This window comes from Sceloporus occidentalis, unplaced genomic scaffold, assembly GCF_023333645.1.
Source record: "Sceloporus occidentalis isolate IW3139 unplaced genomic scaffold, rSceOcc1.0.p SCAF_1, whole genome shotgun sequence".
NCBI classification, from domain to species: Eukaryota; Metazoa; Chordata; class Lepidosauria; order Squamata; family Phrynosomatidae; genus Sceloporus; species Sceloporus occidentalis.
This window is the reverse complement of record NW_028316981.1, coordinates 69,425,721-69,440,492: the sequence shown is the minus strand read 5'-3', so window position 1 is coordinate 69,440,492 and position 14,772 is coordinate 69,425,721. Positions and strand designations below refer to the sequence as shown.

General features: G+C 41.6%; 1 protein-coding gene across 1 annotated transcript in view; it reads left to right on the top strand.

Moving 5' to 3' along the window:
- The window catches only part of LOC149321547 (inter-alpha-trypsin inhibitor heavy chain H3-like), a 68,246-nt gene extending 53,733 nt beyond the window's left edge, over positions 1-14,513 (top strand). Inside the window, exons 18-25 of the mRNA XM_089524175.1 lie at positions 732-936; positions 3,689-3,861; positions 5,371-5,482; positions 5,571-5,733; positions 9,708-9,850; positions 12,255-12,433; positions 12,642-12,842; positions 14,158-14,513. Of these exons, the coding sequence (XP_089380301.1) occupies positions 732-936; positions 3,689-3,861; positions 5,371-5,482; positions 5,571-5,700 (620 nt within the window). The 3' untranslated portion in view covers positions 5,701-5,733; positions 9,708-9,850; positions 12,255-12,433; positions 12,642-12,842; positions 14,158-14,513. The remainder of the gene's footprint in view (positions 1-731; positions 937-3,688; positions 3,862-5,370; positions 5,483-5,570; positions 5,734-9,707; positions 9,851-12,254; positions 12,434-12,641; positions 12,843-14,157) is intronic.
- Positions 14,514-14,772: the final 259 nt, after the last annotated feature.

Below are 14,772 nucleotides of genomic sequence, written 5' to 3'. Positions count from 1 at the left end.
AGATTCTAACAAACCTGGCCTTTCTAATAAACCTTGACTTTTAAAAATGTTAGGGTTTAATTAATTTGGTATGATCTGTGGACTTTCCTGCATTACTCCAGTTAATTTATGAATGTTAGAAAGCATTGCATCCAGTTCACAAAGGTTTATCCATGCTACTCCAATGCAACAAACATGACAAAGTCATGTGGCACCTTAAAAACTAATACATTCATTCTAGCATGAGCATTTATGCACTGAAACACACATGATTGGATGCATGACATGCTATTCACAGCTTCAGTTACAGATGCCTGATAGCATCAGTAGTAGTTTTCTGAAGCGTCAGTATACATGAGGTAATTTGTCACTGTTAGCACCTCTTTGTACTTTCTGAATTTAATCCCCCCTCTAATCTCACTGTCAACAATCTCACACTCAACTATGTGTATTGTAAAGGTAAAGATAAAGGTAATCCCTTGAAATGAATGCCTAGTTGTAATTGATTGTAGGGGTCGGTGCTCATCTCCATTACTAAGCTGAAGAGCCATTGTGACTGCACCAAATGTTGTTACCTTCCCACTGAAGTGGTATCTTTCTATCTACTTGCATTTGCATGCTTTCAAACTGCTAAATTGGCAGAAGCTGGGACTAGTAACAAACCAGGATTAGATTTAAGGTCTGGGACACTGAATTTACAAATATGTTATTTTTTAATATGTATGCCATTACTTAACGTCATTTGCCTTCAGGTATTGTAGTCAATGGAGAGCTTATTGGTGAGAAGAAGAGCAACAATGATGTAGGACAACACAATACATATTTTGGAAAACTTGGAATTGCCAAGATGCACCAGAATTTAAGAATTGAGATAACCACTGAACAAATCATTCTTCATGATGGTATAAAACAGACAACATTCAGTTGGCTTGATGAAGTTACCTTGCAACAACCCAGGTAAATTCTTAGGACATAGTCCTTGTGGGGACTTATGCCCTTATGTCAAATATCAGTTACTGTGAAATATTAAAGACTATTGCATACCAGGTACAAAATACTATTAAATATCAAAGTTCAATTTTATGCAATTCAAGTCAAGGAAAGTATAGTTTCACTATATTCTGCACTAATCAGGCCTCATCTAGAGTAATGCATTCAGTTCTGGGCACCTTACTTTAAGAAGGATATGGACAAGCTGAAGCAGGTTCAGAGAAGTACAACAAGGATGGTAAGAGGTATCGAGAACAAAGCATGTGAGGAAAAGTTGAGGGAATTGGGCATGTTCAGCCTGGTGAAGAGAAGACTAAGGGGTGACATGGTTACATTCTTTAAATGTCTGAAGGGCTGTCACAGTGAAAAGGGTACAGCTTTTTTTCTGCTGCTCCAGTAGGTGGGACCAAGTCTATTGGTTTTAAGTTACAGGAAAGCAGATTATTGATTATAGAATGAATTTCTTAAAGGTAAGAGGAGTTGGGCAGTGGAACCAATTGCCTAGAGATGTGGTGTGGTCTCCTTTTCTGTACATCTTCAAAAAGAGTTTGGACAGCTACCTGTTATGAATGCTCTATCTGGAGTTCCTGCATAGAGCAGACGTTGGACTCAGTGGGCTATGGAGTCCCTTCCAATTCTATGGTTCTATGATTCTATTAGTACTATTGAGTATCAATTTGTTGTTGTACGCCTTCAGGTCGACCTCAGCTTATGGCAACCTTTCAGAGTTTTCTTGCCAAGATTAATTTAGGGGAAGTTTACTATTGCCTTCATCTAAGGAGGAAAGAGTGCAATTTGGCCAAAGTCACCCAGTGAGTTTCCATGGCTGAGTGGGGAACCATGGTCTCCTATAGTCCTAGTCCAGCAGTCAAATCATTACACTACACTGGTTTTGGTATCAGTTCAAAACCAAGATTCAGAGATATGTGACCTATATTTAATATAAATATTTGCCAAGGAAACTTAATGATACATTTAACTGTAATGTTACTTTTCCTGTGGCCTTCCTAAGTAAGAAGGTAGAATGTGAACTGAGACCAATTCATTTTATTCTGTTTCATGCTAGAAATGCAGGACCAGGTAATGCTTGTATAGTCATACTTAGGTATTCTGATCACTGAAAGCTTTCCCCTATGTATAAGCAGGTTTCTGGATGTGGACTAAGTGGCTATGCACACTGGCCATAAAATCCGGCCTGCGAGTAGAGACGGGGCATGGTATCCACATGATGCATGCCCTGACTCTGCCCCCAGGGTGGCGTGACACTGCGCACCACTCCACATGGTGTGTGGCATCTCAGTGCTCCTCTGGTGCTGCGACCGCATGAAATAGTGCCAAAGGAGCACCTTAAAGCTGTGGTGCCACAGCTATTGTGCCCTGGAAAGGCCAGATTGGGGCCATGGCGTGCGGTTGCTGCAGCCCCAATCCAGGGAAAATAGAGGTGGTTGCAGGCTGCCCCTTCAGGAGCAATCTGCACAGCCTCTAATTTGCTAGTTGAGTACTGGGCACTCAAGCTAATGAAGTGAAGCCCAAAATTGTTCTGCATTCAGCATTTATGCCAGGGGTAGGCAACCTTTTTGACCCGGGGCCCAGGTTGCTGTCCCTCAGACAACTTGGGGGGCCGAAGCCAAAAAAATAATTAAATAATTTTAAAAAATTAAATAAATAAATAAACCGGGACAAATGTAGGACAAAAAATTAAAATGGAGGACACACAAAAAAACCCTGCTGATTTTTAAAAAATGTTAATATAAATGCATGTTTCTGAGGCTTCTATAGACAATTGCCCCCCCCTGCTCCCACTTGCCCCCCTTGCTCCCACTTGCCCCCACTTGCTCCCCCTTGCCCCCCTTGCCCCCACTTGCTCCTCCTTGCTCCCCTTGCCCACCGCCTGCCCCGCGCCAGAGGCCCCGCGCGCCTGCGCCAGAGACCAAAGGCCCCGGCGACAATCTGCGGCAGGGCTGGGCTGGGGCCAGTCCCTAGGCCTCGGCGGGTCACATGCAGCCCGCGGGCCATAGGTTGCCGACCCCTGATTTATGCTGATCGGTACCCTTGCTGAAACATATCAGAACAAGTGGAGCCAATGGTCAGCATTAATTTACTTAAAGTAATGTTAGTTATCTTTTAGGACTACAGCCTAACCAAGCATTGTACAGAAATTAACATCATTAATACAAATATACAAAGACTACAGAATTATTATTATTATTATCATTATTATTAAAGTTTATTTATACAGTGCTGTATAAATACTAAACAGACAATAAAGGTAAAATTAATGTAAAATTAATGTAAAATAAAATTAAAGACGTCTCTTAAAATGATACAATAAATGACATTGGAATATACATTAACAACCAGGTAATCAGGTGGTGATTTGGAACGAATCAAAGCTAATGATTACCTCAGTTAAAGAGGAAGAACTTCAAGGCTTATTTTACACGTGGACAGAATGTGCCTTACCGTTTAATGTGGACTGGAGCCAGAATTTAATGAGACTACAATTTGACTGTAAAAGTTTACCTAAAATATTGACATTCCTTAAAAAATATTCTTCTTTTCCAAATGATAATTATTATTATTTATATCCCACCCCTCTACAATATCCAATGCCTTGTCCTTTTACCCATCAAAGTAGTTACCCCCATTGCAAGCTTTTTATTGTTCAAAATAAAGACCACATTTCTCTATTTAGCTTGTTCTTTCTTTCCCTGTCTAGTCTGACTCTGGTAATCAAACGAAAAAAGAGTGTGGAGGTTTCAATGGATAATGGAGCAAAATTTGTTATTATTCTGCACCAAGTGTGGAAGAAACATCCACTACACCGGGATTTCCTGGGATTTTACACACTGGATAGTCACAGACTGTCTGAGCAAACTCATGGATTGCTAGGTAACAATTTACAAAAACATATATACTATTCTAAGGACGTTTTGCATTTTTCATTTACAAGACCTACATTGAACAACTCTCTCTGAAACACTATTCCTTATATAAAAGGACAGGTATAAAGCAATAGGTTAAGGGAGTCTCATATACTTTATTGCTTTTGGCCATTTTCTCTCCAACTCCCATTTTTCTATAAAAAACCAATTTTCTTGCACAGAGTAAATCCTGACCAGCAAATATTTTTTCAGAAACTGAGCGGTTTTTGGGGAGTCTCTTGCAGTGCAGGACAAAATCATGTGAGTGATTGGTTCTTGTAAATAACTACTAAGATTACATCTCTAGATATCTGCTTATCATGTACTGTACATGATAAGAACATTATTTCCACTTCCAACTGAACACTGTGGCTTTCTCCTTGTAAACGTAATCTAGATGATACTGAACCTAGGGATGTGAGCCTTTTTTCCTACACAGGGCTATCATTGACTGTGGGAGGAATCATTAGAGGGAGCTGCCAAATAGTGAGCAAAGCCATTGCTGGCAGTAGAGACAACCAGAAGTGTTGGAGTTCACTGCTTTGCTTGCTGCCTTGGAAGGTTCCACAGCTCTTTCTTTTTCACCCCTTCCCTTCTCTGTCTTTCTCAAACATGTCCAAGCAAGGATGCAAATTCTTGCTTACCTCATGCATATGTAAGAGAAGAAAATCTCTCAACATTTTTCTCCATTCTGGGTGAAATAGAGAGGTCTGGGTTTTCATCATCTTCTTTTTCACAAACTGTCCCATGATTTTTAAAGAGATTATTATTGTTGCCACCTTGTTGCATGCATGAACTTTTAGAAATCATAATCACTGGATAGGTTCTTTGTTTCTTTTTCACCAATAAGCCTTTGTTCCTGTGTTTGTTGCTTAACAAAGGAGAAAGAGACTAATTTTTCAGAGAGGCTTTTTACACAAATCGTGGAGAAATTGACAAAGGCAAAACCACTTATCATTTCACTTTCATTCAGCAGGCAACAAACATCATGGCAGTTACCAGTTTTTTGGATAGTGTGTCCTGACATGTTGAGACATCCTTTTTTGTCAAGGGCAAGAAATTCAGAAAATATTCCTTACATCAATACTGTTCATACAAAGCAGAAGAGGATGTTATTTCCAAAGAAGGGGCCTTCCAGAAAGCAAGAGTGGGCCTGTGGCATCCAGAAAGTTGATAATGCTGAGGCCTACATCAAATTAGGCCAAATGTGGCCCTAAGGTCACTTTTTCCCCCCACCTGGCAATAAATATTCTTCAAACTGATGTAAAGCAGCATACAGGATAGCAGTGAATTATAACATATACAGTTAATACATAATATGAAGAATGGAACTGGGATATCAATGTGATGTGTGGCAGGATAGTAATGATGGATGTCTTTCTGCTCCTGGAATCAAACATGAAATAAACATGAGAGACAGTATCAGTTACCAGAAAATGTTTAGTAATAATTTTTGCTGTTGTTATTTCTTTTTAAGGGCAATTTTTTCACCCCATTGACTTTGATATAATTGAAGTCCATCCTGGATCTGACCCAGCGAAACCAGATGCCACAATGATTGTGAAAAATAACCGGTTGACAGTAACAAGGTAAGCAGAATCAGAGTTTTAAAATGACCCTAATGTGCCTGCATGTAATGGATGCTCAGAGTTCACCACTTTGGTTCTTCCCTTTTAGGGGCTGGCAGAAGGATTACACAGAAGATGCTCGGCATGGCATTGCTGTGCCTTGTTGGTTTATTCACAACAATGGAGAAGGTCTTATTGATGGTGTGCATACAGACTACATTGTTCCCAGCATATTTTGATGTCTGTGTGATGAAAATATTTTTCCTGATACAGTATGTTCACAATATCAATTATAACCTAGAACAATTTGTACTGTATGTTCCTGTCAGCAACTGAAATACTTTATGGCCTATTATAATGACCTCTTCCTCATGAAAAACAGCTGTTTATCTTACTTTATTGCAAGACAATAAAGGCATACAAATTTAATTTCAAGAATAAACCTGATACTTCCCTACCAATGGACCACTTATAGTCTCAAACTCCTTAACATTTATGTCTAAATAGTGACTGAAAGTCTAGTAACTCTTGAAATAATATGCTATCATTGGGCCCAAACAGACAGGCCAAAATAAAGCTGCTTCGGATCACTTTGGAAGTATGCTGTTTAAATGCCACATGCATCTGAAGAGGCCAGAAGCTGTGCCAAAGCCACACTCCAATCCTTAGGACTGAAGCATGTCTTTAGCATGGCTTCTGGCCTCTTAGGATGCATGCATCATTTAAATTGCATATCTCCAAAGTGACCCGAAGCAGCTTTATTTTGGCCTGTCTGTTCGGGCCCATTGAGACATATTTTAGGATAAAATCCTGTGCATGCTTACCTGAAAGTAAGAATCACTGGGTACAGTGGGACTTACCTGTTCTGTGTAACACATCTGGGGCTAAATGAAGACCAGACTGGAATAGACACATATGTATAACCAAGTATACTTTCCATTTCTGTAGGTATAATGTTGGGGCATGTAGAGCTTTTCTGAGCTTGAAAAGTGTATACAAGTGAAGAGCGCTGAACACTTCCATGCCTAGCATCCCTCAACTACTTTCTCACTTTATTCACTTACATCTATTCAGGAATAGATTGAGAAATTCCTTGGTGGTAGTAGGCCTGAAGGCAAGTCACTTCTAGGGTGCATAAGACCTCAGAGGGAAACCAAAAATCCAAACGTGTTGATGCCTCTGGGGGCAGGGTCTGGGCCTGGTTAAGGCCTGGAGGGACGTTTTCTACTCCCAGTTTTGAAAAGAGCTTCCCAATCCTAAAACAGCCTGAAATGGCCAGCTACAGTCCCAGAGGATTGTGAGGGCATGTTGCTCCAATTTCAGAATTTAAAAAATTGGGACGATACTTCATAAAAATGACCTTTAGGCACATGTAGTTCACAGGTGACTACCCCAATTGTGATGAGAAATTGAATGGAGACAGGCTACATAATTGCAAAAGCCTTACTTGGGTGTCAATTAAGTACATATTTTGATGGATCTCCATATCCTCCAACTGTCCTGACTTGGCAGGAATAGTTCTAATTAAGCCTCTGTCATCCCACTTTCTTTTAAAATGCTCCAATTTCTGTTGTCTTTCCACTTTCCTCTTTTCCTCAGCTTGCTTCAGTTCCTGCAAAGTGAGTTCAAAGTGTAAAAGCAGTTGCCGTGGAAAAAAAAAGGGGGGGGGAGGTACAGATGACAACAGACACCCAATTGGCAGAAAAAAGGCCACAACTTTGTTGAAAACAGCCAGTGAGTGAGAGGATTGGATCTGTCATCCACCAACCTGTGTTGGTCAATGAACCAAATTGCCTAGTCACACCCAGGCTTCGGGATGACATGAGTAACCGGCAGAATGTGTGTTCACCACATCAGGTGCCAGTTATGCACATATGCACATCTCCACCCCTTGTCACTGGGGTACGCTGAATCGATGTTGCCCCCACATTGGTGACATTGCCACTCTCTCAGCACCCCCGGGTCCCCATTGGGATGCAGTGCTCCACAGCACAGGAAACCACGCCCATCAGATGTGAGACTTATGCTACCACTGACACTGGAAAGTTGTGACAGTACAACACCAACCCTGGAGGGAGGGAGGGTGGGGAGCTGATTCAAAATGGCACCGAGCGTCGGTGCCACATGGCCCTATAAAGGCCTGCCAGCCAATCAGAGGTCAGGAGGCAGGGGAAGGACCACCCCTCCATGCCTCCCAGCCAATCCTGGGGCTCACAGCCCATCACCCACCAATAGCAGGCCACTTCTGCTTCCAGTGCAACCTGGGAGTTGCAGTCTGGGCCCTAGACCGGAAGTGACCCATCTGCCCAATAGTGCTGCACTTCTGCTCCCAGGACACCTGGGAGTTGGAATCCAGCCCTGTGCCTGAAAGCACTGTGAACCTGCCTGCTGCTGCACAGGCCCTGGTGGCTCTTACTGATGTGGCATATGCCCCACAGGGGACCCACTCCACCACACCACAGCAACTGGACTGGCCCAGTGAGTCAGGTGGTCCCATTTGGCATTCAATTAATTTAGCAGTGTGGAGAAGAGAGGCGAGGAGGAGGTGGAATCTTGCTGTACACAGTAGACTCAGGCAAAAGCAAACTGCTGCAACCTCTCCTAGTTTGTATATTTTTCCTGATTAATACTCATTTTTCCCTCTTGACTACAATCTGATATTGGTCAACCATGTGTGTCCAAGCATTAATCTGTGTAATGTTGCAGGATATGGATCTCACAAAGCTCATAGCTAAGGCTGTTGCTGGCTCAGTCCTGGCACAAGGTAACCTTGGTCTCTGTTTAGCTTGGCAAAGGGATCTTGTAGCATCTTTGAGACTAACTGTGCAAAAAAAGTTTGATCACAAGGTTTGGTCTACTTTCTCATATGCATCTTGCATCTGTGGAAGTAGGGCATGTTTAGAAAAGAATATGTTACAATTTCTTTTGCACAGTTAGTCTCAAACATGCTACATTAAGGTCCCTTTGCATATGATATTCCAGTCTAACATGGCTATATCTCTGTTTATCTTGGTTCAGGTCAGCATCCTGGTGGTTTAAAGATCTGCTTCATATTCACGATCCCTACTTATCCCCTCCTTTTAAGTGCTCTGAAAGTCACCCAATGTACATTTACCAGGAAGCATGGTGGGAATCTGTTTCCCTGTCACCCGGGGAGCAGCTGACTGATTTTCTCAGCACCTCACATATAAGCAATCTCTGTTGTGAGGGGGGATTGTGGCAGGGACCATGTTTCTGCCTGTTTCGATGGAGATCATTCAAGAAAGTGTGTGGCAATGCTAGTCAGCCACTTCCTGAGTGAAACTGGACCAGACCCCTGTCAACTGCAGTGGCTGCTATAAGTGGGGACTGGGTTGGGATTCACTACAGCACACCATAACTATGATGATTACCTAGCAACATAGTGTATACAGAATTCCAGCCAACACTTATGGGATTTTTAGTATAATTCATACTGTTTTAAACTGCTGGTGAGCAAAATGTGCTGTTTTTATGGGCCCCAAGGGGCCTCCAGCAATAAAAAATTAAATTCCCTCCAAAATGTCCCAGAATGACCTCTAGGGATATGTGGAGAGTATTTCCACCATATTTAGAAACTGAGAATGTCAGGGGTCAAAAACCTTTTTTGCATTTCCCCCCAGAAATATATTTTTGCTCCCAAATGCCCTATCTTCAGTGTGTGTGGCATTTCCACCACATTTTGTCCCCCTCCCAAGCTAAATTATGACCATGAAAGGTCTTTTTTGAACTAGGATATGAACAGGAAATCATCTCTGTTCTCATCTTGTTAAAAAAAAGACTTCTTCTGGGTCTAAAAGGCTCAGGGGACACCCCACCTCCTCAAAAGATGATGAAATTGCCTCCTTGTTCCCCAGAGAGCATGTGAGGACAAATATTGACTTTTCATAGGATCAGATACAGTGCAGGCCTCCAAGATCTACTGAGGGGCTAATGTGGCCTCCTAGCCTAAACTTTGGTTGACTAAGGGGTCGTTCCCACTGGCGTATACCCCGGTTTACGAGTCGAATTCAGGGTATAGCGTTCCAATTTGAACCCAATTTAAATCTAGAACTGTTCTAGAGTACCCCGCATGCGTTCCCATTTGAAATCAATTCGTAAATCGTTTTTTTTCTAAACCACGTTAAATGCCTATGAACCGGTTTAAAAAAATAGAAGGGTCGACCCTACTACTTTCCCTTGATCCGGGATAGGAATCAGAGTATTTCTAAATGGGAACAATTTTCAGCGAATCGGATTACCTGTATGGGAGGAGCTGAGTGCGAGGGGCTGGCTCGGGGGAGTCGCCGTGTCTTGTCACCATCCGTCGTGGCCATCGCCATCTTTTTTCCCCCCCATCGCCCCTTTGTCCGCGGAGATTGTGGTCCGAAGGTAAGGAAATAATTTTTTTTTAAATTTACAAATGGGTTTCTGGCGCTTAATCTATCCAGCGTGATATGCGCATTATTTCGCCATAGCTGAGGCGCCTGCATCTTCACGGGCAAAATTTTTCAACTGTTATTCACGAGAACTGCACGTTTTATTGTCCTGCTGTTGTTCTAATAAGAAGTTGAACACAATACGGGACCATTTCTTTTTCATGTGTTTAATTTATTTGTCGTTGTTATGGTGTTTCATCTATAGTTTTTTCATGTTTATTTGCATCTCAGCCCTCCCTGCTGGGCTGTTGTGGGTTTATTTTCTGGGAGAGTGTCTATCTTATACACAAATTGCCTATTCCTAGGCATTTTTGACCTTCTGTCCAGGAGGAATTCCAAAATGTCCTCCATTTTGAGCAGGGCCAAGAAACATGTGTTGTATGGTTTTGTTTGGTAATGTCTTGAATTTTGCTCAGGTGTCCTACATTTTGTGATGTCTTTGCAGTTACATCATCAGTGTCCAAAACACACTGCAGAAATAATTAATTTTGAGACTGCTTTAACTGCCCCTGTTCAGTGCTATGGAATTCTGGGAACTCTGTTTTTGTATGACATTTCTGGTGCCACAATAAAGTACTTTTCCCAGGATTCCCTAGCACTGAGCCAGGGCAGTTGAAGCAGTCTCAAGTGGATTATTTGGACCGAGGCTGCTGGTTCCGCAACAAGCTACCGTTCCCAGAATTCCATAGTCATGAGCCATGGCAGTTCAAGTGGCGCCAGATTATTTATCCATTCTGAACGCAGCACAAGAGGTCTGAGGAGCGAAGCGTTTTCGTGCCTCAAGTGGATTATTTGGACCGAGGCTGCGGGTTCCGCAACAAGCTACCGTTCCCAGAATTCCATAGTCAGGAGCCATGGCAGTTCAAGTGGCACCAGATTATTTATCCATTCTGAACGTGGCACAAGAGGTCTGAGGAGCGAAGCGTTTTCGTGCCTTTTTGTTGTGTGCCTCCTCTGTCACTGGTTCTGGCAAGATTTGTTCACAGGGGGGCTGAACATGGCCTTCCCTTGAGGCTGAGAGAGTGTGACTTGCCCAGTGAGCTTCACAGATGGCACATGTATGAGATTTCCCTGGATACATATTTCCACCCCCACCCCTAAAGAAAAGCCAGTATGTATGTATGTATGTATGTGTACATATATACACACACACACACACACACACACACATACACACATCTATCTAGCCTTTTCTTCTGAGGGTGGGCATATGTATCTAGGGAAACCTCATATATATATGTATGTGTGTGTATATATATATATACACACACACACACACATAGTGAAACCTCATATGTGTGTGTGTGTGTGTTTGTGTGTGTGAGAGAGAGAGGTTTCCACATATATATATATATATATATATGTGAGGTTTTCCCTACATACAGACACACACACACACATATATTCCTAGATAGATAGATAGATAGATAGATAGATAGATAGATAGATAGATAGATAGATCCTTGTCTTGAGGGGATATATGAATGAAAGATAGGTTTTCCTAGATACATATTTCAAATCTAAGATGATAGGGGATGGAAATTATATCAAGAGAAACCTGTCATATATATATATATATATATATATATATATATATATATGAATAAATATATATCTATGTAAACTTCATATATGTGTGTGTGTGTGAATGAGAGAGAGGTTTTCCTAAATACATATTTCAAATCTAATGTTATTAATATTGGTTCTGTTGGTAGTTACCTCCTTCTATGGCTGTACCCCTACCATGGCTGTGGGCCCGGGGTGGGGTGGGGGAGGGCATGGGGTGGGTGTTTGGGTCTGCAGCATCCTTTTGTTTCTCCATTTGGCTACTGCAAGAACAAAGGACAGGAAAAGGGATATCGCCAGTTGCCATGGATACATGTTTTAGGATGGCCTCAAAGGTGTGGAAAAGTAACCTTTCTTGTATACCACACCTTTGATCCCTCCCCCCATTTCCCCTTCGCCCTCCAGAGAGAGCCATTTTTTTAAAAACACCTCTGGTGACTTGCCGCTTGAGTTAGCACATGCAGCATCTTTTGGCTACACCACTTTTAAATTTAATAACCAGCAATGAAGGACTTCTCTAAAATTGGCGGGAGAGGATGTAGTTGGAAAACAGATGAGACTAGGGATTTGATTGCAATTTGGGGGGAACAGGCAATACAGATGCAACTAAATAAGAACCATAGAAACATATGTGTTTATGAAAAAATTGCATGCCAGCTCGGGAAGCGAGGTTATAATCGAACTTCTGTAGAATGTAGAACAAAAGCGAAATCTTTGAAAAGATCTTATAAACGAGCATTACAGCTATCCAGAACTAGCGGAATGGGGGCGATAAATATCCCTTTTTTTAGAGAGCTGCAGGAAATTTTTGCTGGAGACGCATCTGTGGAGCCCAAAAGACCAGCTGGAGGGAACGGTCTAGAGTTCAGGCATCTTGAGGACACAGAGGAACCATTGGAAATGCCACCCCAGACCCAGTTATCTGAGGATTTCACCCCTAGTGCTGGATCTGAAGATTTATTTTCACAAGGTAATTTGTTTATGTTACTTGTGTACATGAATCATTTTATGTTCCGCCTAGTAATTAATTTACTTTTAAAAAGATAATGCAACTTTCCATTATGTAAAGTAAATGTTTACATAATAAATTTAAGGGTTTCTACTGGTATAAAATCCTTATTTTCACTAAGTTGTAGATAAATTTTAATATTTTTTTTACCCTGTTGTGCATTATGCAGAGGCACAACCAGGGACATTTGTGCTGAACTTGACAGCTGTTCCAGAGGATGATGACATGACTCAAATTCTACCTGATGAAGATAATGAAGATAACAACAATGGCAACGAGCGGCAGAAGGATAGCACAGATGTTCCCATGTCTTCTGATGAGGAACAGAATGCTTGTGAATTTCCCAATCTTCAACCAGTTAAACCTAGCGGTGAGTATATGCTCTGTCTCTTGCTCCCTGTCTCATCCCACATGTACATTAGTTTGCGATGTTACATCTTACTTTTTTTTATAGCTTGTTGCCATGTAAGGGAAGAAATAAAGATGGATTAGGCTACAATGACATGAGTGATCCCATGTAGTGGTAAATACATTCCAGGCAACATAACATACTGTTCCTTATGCTATGAGTGTGTGATATTTCCATGCATGAATTACCTCTCTAGTGGCATTTTGCATCTGCCTTTAAATTTGCCATGACAAGGGGAATAAACCATCACTGTATGGTTACCTAAATGGCCACTCTATTTGGAATACCTCCATCACTATAGCAAGGTTGAAGTAGTACATGCCTCCATGATGGCCCAACTCCCTCTAGGACGCCCAGCAGATAAACCAACATGTTTTTGTTAGAGGCATGCATGATCTTCCATGCAGGAATTCCCTCTCTAGTGACACTTTGCAAGGGAGCAGTTGGGCAGGTGCCTTGCAATTTGCCATGCCCTACTTCCTGCAGGACAAAAGGAAGGAATGGCAAGCCTTTCAGGGTCAGCAGTCTAGCCACCCCAGGGGACCCGCTTATAGTGTGTGACCTTAGAATGCAGGAACTCCTCATCTAATGACAGTGTTCACGGCAACTTTCAAACATCTGCCTTTGAATTGGCCTTGCCATTCGGAACGCCCAGCACAGTAACCAACATGTTTTTGTTTGAGGACATGTCTGATCTTCCATGCAGGAATTCCCTCTCTAGTGACACTTTGCAAGGGTGCAGTAACGCCCACTGCCAAGCCGGTGCCAGCCCTGAGGGATGTATCCAGAGCCTGGACAGAAGCAAGCCGTTCCTGTTTTTGCAGCCACAGACGAGCCCTCAGCCCTCTCCTGGACCTCTGATACAATGTAGCAATGCATCGGACTGTATTCAGAGCCTATGTTGTTAGCTCATTGAACTCATTGAACTTAATTTCCAGTCTCATGCTATTTCTGCCAGCCATTAAACCCACTGACTATTGCTTTTACTGTGATGTTTTGTGCTACAAATTGATTGTACACTGCCTTTCATATGTTATCAGCCTATAGTCTATTTCTTTCGCAAATTGTTTGCATACGACTTTCCCGTAAACCATTGAAAGGGTTTTTCTACTGTTAATACTTTATATGAGTCCCTCTTGTTCACCCCCGACTTTTTGACTTTATATAAACTTTGGTATGCGTAATGTATGATTGGGTTCATACATCACACTTGAGCAAATTAACAAAATAACATGCATGAAATCACTGTCTAAAGAATTTCCCCCCCTTATTTCAGCAAATTGCATCTTTAACACCTGTGGAAAGATTAGCAATGATTAAGAAAAAGCGTGAGAAGACTACTTGTGAGAAAATGTGTGAACAATTGATTGAGTGCTCAAAAAATAATGTGAAACTCATGATTGAAAACAGCAATGATCGACTGAGGAAAGAGATGCAGTGGAAGGAGATGTTTTTTGATAAAACTAATTCAAATTTTATGGAGCTTATTTCTGTTTTGAAAGATTTCTCGTCAACCTATAAGGAGTCTTGTTCAAAATTGCAAAATAAAGAAATCAGGGTAGTCAAATGCATTAAGAGAAAGCCAATTGGTGATGTGCAAAACAGAGAGAAACATCAAAAGCACCAAATCATTCCTGATAAGCAGGATGCGATTGATCCTGGTGATAAAGAATGTTTGGTGCGCATTGATGTGGATGACCCAGGTACTAGTACCATTATGGTACCAGCGTCCAAAGTAAGGTCACAAAGAATTATTCGGAAACCAGTTCCCTTTTGTCCATAATATTCAGCAGTAAAGATAGGGTTAAGAACAGATATGTGTTAAATAATATCAATAAGGAAAAGGGCTAATAAGTAACCCTTAACAATGTATGCGAAATGTAGTCTTACA